Source organism: Primulina tabacum, chromosome 6 (genome assembly GCF_025594145.1).
Source record: "Primulina tabacum isolate GXHZ01 chromosome 6, ASM2559414v2, whole genome shotgun sequence".
In the NCBI taxonomy this organism is placed as follows: domain Eukaryota; kingdom Viridiplantae; phylum Streptophyta; class Magnoliopsida; order Lamiales; family Gesneriaceae; genus Primulina; species Primulina tabacum.
The window spans coordinates 8,900,559-8,905,760 of NC_134555.1; the positions used below are offsets into that span (position 1 = coordinate 8,900,559).

A 5,202-nucleotide genomic window follows, 5' to 3' on the forward strand; every position below is an offset into this window, starting at 1 on the left:
CTACATGTCCAGATTCATCTCGAAGGTACGTAATGAATTGATAAGATCTTCCAGTGCCATTTTAGAAGTGTCCTTAGCCTCATCTATTGCACAAATATTTATGTTGAACCTTTCAGGCAGAGAACGGAGGACTTTGCTAACTAGACGCTCATTGGAGATAGATTCTCCAACACTAAATGCCTCATTAGCGATTTCCCGTAGGCGGCGATCGTACTCGAGTATGCTCTCAGATTCTTCCATCCTCATCATCTCGAATTTGGATGTAAGCATCCTTAATCTGGTTCGTCGCACACTCTCAGACCCTTCACAGTGACTTTGGAGAATATCCAATGCACTTTTAGCCGAAGTACAGTTTGTGATTAAATTGAACATGTTCATGTCAACCGATGTGAATATAACATTCAAGGCCTTTGAGTTATGGTTTGAATTTTGCACTTCATCAGCAGTCCAGTCAGTTTCAGGCTTTGGCCGTTTGTCACCTTCTTGATCTATCATGACTGGTGGAGTCCATCCATTCATGACACGCTGCCATGCCCGTTCATCCAGAGATTTTATGTAGTATCTTATCTTAACCTTCCATAGGCTGTAATTAGTACCATCGAGTACTGGTGGTCGAAGTGCCGCGCTTGCAAACGAGATGTCCATTAGTTATATATTTTTTTTCTTTTTTTTTCTGTCAAACAAAACAAAAAAAAAAACAGAATCAGCACTTAGTATATCAAGAGTAGGCTCTGATACCACTTGTAAGGTTTATTTTGTCCGACAGATATAGAAAATAATAAAAATATCAGAATAGAATTAACAAATAATAAATTTGTGTTTTATCAGAATTAAATGTTGTGCCAGATGTTACAACATCTCGGACAACATCTATATGCAGCGGAAAATTAACTTTTATAACACAAATTGATTTGAAATAAATAGATGGACAAGATTAAATATGAACAAGTATAAATACTTGTGCGGTGCCTTATGGCAAAAATTAATCACTAGAAAAACCAAATCGTTTACACAAAAACCTATCTCTAATGATTCTCACTAAAATCAATTTCCTCAACACGTTGAGAAAATGCTTTGTAAAACAAATAATCAGAATAAAACTAAAACAAGAAAACCAAAAATATGTTGCCAAACAGTAGATCCAAGAGAAGCAATCTTCGGCCAACTTCTTCCCAGACGTTGTCTGAAGGTGTTCCCAACATTTACGGCAACACTTGCTATCGACAGTCTTTAATGCAGCAGCAACGTTGACAATGATTTTCTCTGAAATTCTGAACGTGCAAAGTGCGTGTAGTATATTGGATTAAAAACGGCGAACCCTACAAAGTCCTTGATCTTCCTTTTATAGATGATAGTCTTATCACATAAAGAAACCTATTAAACAAGGGAAGATAAGAGTTTAATTAGAAATAAACTCTATTTTAAACATTGATATCATATCTCATCAACTTATTAACATAAATATAATATCTCAGTAGTCAACAATATATTTGCACAATTATCTCATAATCTTAAGAAAGACAAAATCACATAATATTATCATACTTAATTTAAATCAATTCGAAAGGATATAGTTAGGGAAATAATTTAATTCTATAATTCTATCAAACTCGACAATATTATTTCCCTTCAAATACTACCAGTGAAACCGTTTCACACAAATTTTTGTCTCACATACTTATATCATACGTAAATTTTTAATGTAATACTAATTGAGTATTTTTAGCAAGTGGTAAAAATAATGATTATCCGTTAGAGAAAACGTATGCTTCAATTTTTAAAATCTGGGAAACAGAAAGGAAAGTGCAGAATTCCAAACAAATCCTTGTAAGTAATATGAAGATAACAATTCCAAATTTTACAAATTCGCAAACAAAAATGTAAATTCGAAAAAAATAAAATAAAAATCCTTCTCTGGATATAGCATAGCTCCATTATTCCTCAACCAACTCGGTCTCTGTTATTATTAGATTTTATGAGACGGTCTCATGAATTTCTTTTCGTGAAACGAGTTAATCCGATTAATATTTAAAATGAAAAATAATATTTTTAATATAAAATGTAATATTTTATCATGAATCGAATCGAGTCGGTGATTCGCCGAGAAACTCTTCTCATTGCAAGTAAAAAAGACTCGTTATCAATTTCAGAGAATATCTGAGTGCCTGATACAACTGCAATAACGAGAAACAAACATAAAAGTCAGCAAAGAATGGATTTTGATATCTGAAAAGGATCTCTTGGAGAGGCAAAAAGATTGTATTTCAACAAGTGTTTTCACATGAAGGTGATCGATCTCTATATTCTCCAATAACTTGATTCCATTAAACCTGAAATCAAAATTATATTCATTCAAATGGGTTAAAGTTTATTATAGATCAAGGGAGCTATTTATCAAGAGTTTTAAAGAAATGAACTTAATAAAGTTGGTTTTCTCGTTCTCGATAGACTCTTAACTGATCTTTTTCACCAGACCAAAACGAGGGAGAATTCTATCTTTGGACTGTTAGAGAAGAAAAGGCCCATAACAATAAAGTCAAAAGCCATTCTGATCAGCCCACTGATATAAAAGAGTCACAGGCCCATGACAAGAAGAAAGCCCAATCCATTTGTAGAGAACAATCTAGATAGAAATGCCGTTGAGTTTGTTTCAACAAACTCTTCTTTTCCCTGCACCTTAGTAGTTATCCTCTAATACTTAGATCAGTATAAATAATTGTATTTTGGGTTTAAGAAAATATGAAATGAATATGATTTGATTTCATCATCTTCTATTTTTCTTACTTGGTATCAGAGCGGAAAATGGCTGACGCCGGATCCACTGATGGGACCTCAGACAACATTATTGCCCCAATCATCAATCCCAGCTTTCTTCTTGTTAATCCTGCAAATCAGATTACATCTGTAAAACTTAACGATGACAACTATCTTCTTTGGCATTTCCATGTGCTCGCTGGAATCAGAGGTTTGGGTCTTGAGTTCTTCATCCTTGAAAATCCTCCAGTCCCTTCTCGTTTTGTTTCTGAGAATGGTGCACCAGAAATAATTAATCCCAACTATGTCATCTGGTGCCGACAAGATCAGCTGCTGTTTTCTTTTTTCCTTGCATCCATGTCGGAAAGCATCCAGAGCCAAATGATCGGGTGTGAGTCGGCTACTCAACTTTGGACTCGCACATCTCGTATTTTTGCTTCCCGATCGAAAGCACATGTAATGCAATATAAGCTGCAGCTTCAAACCCAGAAAATGGGGGCTCTAACCATGAAGGATTATCTATCCAAAATGAAGAACTACATGGACCTGCTTGCAGCGTGTGGCCACCCGGTTACAGAGGAAGACCAAATCCTATATCTTCTTGGCGGTGTAGGTCTTGAATATGACTCGGTGGTTGTTCATGTTACTTCCCGTGTAGACACATGGAGTTTTTCTGAGGTTGGTGCTCTTCTCCTCTCACATGAAGGCCGGCTGGAAGCCTTCAATTCTCCTAATGAGACAGCATCACCCATGGTTAATGCAACCACCGCAGCACCGCAACATAAGAATCTACATCAAAACTCCTATAAAACATCTAGATTTCCCTCCAACGGACGTAACCGTGGCCGTGGCAAATACTCTCAATGAGCTGGTAGAAAAACCTGACAACAACATCACAATCGACCAGTGTGCCAAATTTGTGGTATTCATGGTCATGTTGCGAAGATCTACTTCTATCGTTTTGATGAAGCATATCTTCCGAAGAATCAACGACCTTGCCAAGATCCTAATCAAAGATCAACATCCTATCCTCCAGCTACACTGCATACGACCATTAGTACATCATCTGCTGGAGAGGATTTGTGGTTCCCTGATTCTGGGGCCTCTAATCATGTTACTAGCGATCTCAGTAATCTTAGTCTTGGCTTAGAATACTCTGGAAGTGGTAGGGTTCACTTGGGCGATGGTGCAGGTCTGTCTATCTCTCACATTGGTCATTCTAAATTTCGTTCTATTTCTTCGTCACAAACATTTGTTTTGAATAACTTACTACGAGTTCCCCAAATCATCAAAAATCTCCTTAGCGTGAGTAAATTTGCAAAGGATAATAATGTTTTCTTTGAGTTTCATCCCAGTCTGTGTCTTGTGAAGGACCATGCCACTCAAGTCACTCTTCTCCAAGGAACCTTACATGATGGGCTATATCGATTCAATCTTGGCATGCCTGTCTCTGCTTCAACTCTTTCAGCTACTTGTCTCAGTTCATCTAGTTTTCCAGAAAGCACTTATGCTCGATCATCTTCTCCAGTCAAGTCACATACAACCTCCTCTCAAATGTTAACTCAATGGCACTCTAGATTAGGACATCCTTCTCTTGCAATCGTCAAAAATGTTTTATTGCGATGTAATGTCCGTATTCCTTGCAATGAAAATATAGACTTTTGCTCTGCTTGTGAACTTGGTAAAAACCATCGACTCCCATTTTCCTTATCCCAAACAGTTTACTCAGAACCGCTTGAACTTATATATGTAGATGTATGGGGTCCTGCTCATAAACCATCTCGAAATGGATATAAGTACCATGTTAGTTTTGTCGACGCTTTTAGTCGCTATACATGGATTTATTTTCTTAAACTCAAATCTGAAGTTCAGTCGGTATTTTTACATTTCAAACGCCAAGTAGAACTTCAACTTAATAAATCCACTAAAATCATTCAGTCCGATTCTGGTGGGGAATTCCATAAATTAACCCATTTTCTCCATGCTCACGGGATACTTCATCGCTTTTCATGCCCATACACTTCTCAGCAAAATGGCGTCGTTGAACGCAAACACGTGCATATAGTTGAAACAGGTCTTTCCTTGTTGGCTCATGCATCTATGCCTCTTCATTTTTGGGAGGATGCTTTCTCTACAGCTGTGTTTCTTATCAATCGTCTCCCTTCCTCAAACCACCAACATGCCATTCCCCTCACTAAACTATTCAACAAACCACCTAACTTTCTATCCTTAAAAATCTTTGGTTGTCGATGTTTTCCATGTCTCCGCCCTACAATAATCACAAACTTGAGTATTGATCAACTCCTTGCACTTTTCTCGGCTATAATGATATCCACAAGGGCTATAAGTGTCTCAGCTCCAATGGTAGATTATACATCTCTCGCCATGTGGAATTTGATGAGGCTCATTTTCCTTATCTACAGCAGCCCATTACACCTTGCTGCCCCT

The 5,202-nt window shown here is 37.3% G+C and overlaps 1 protein-coding gene across 1 annotated transcript; it reads right to left on the reverse strand.

Moving 5' to 3' along the window:
• On the reverse strand, nt 1-645 carry LOC142550009 (uncharacterized). Its single transcript, XM_075659253.1, has one exon. It carries the CDS (start codon nt 643-645, stop codon nt 1-3), a length of 645 nt encoding a protein of 214 aa, XP_075515368.1.
• Nucleotides 646-5,202: the final 4,557 nt, after the last annotated feature.

Coding starts and splice junctions, on each gene's coding strand:
- LOC142550009 (XM_075659253.1), bottom strand. CDS start 645: ATGGACATCTCGTTTGCAAGCGCGGCACTTCGACCACCAGTACTCGAT.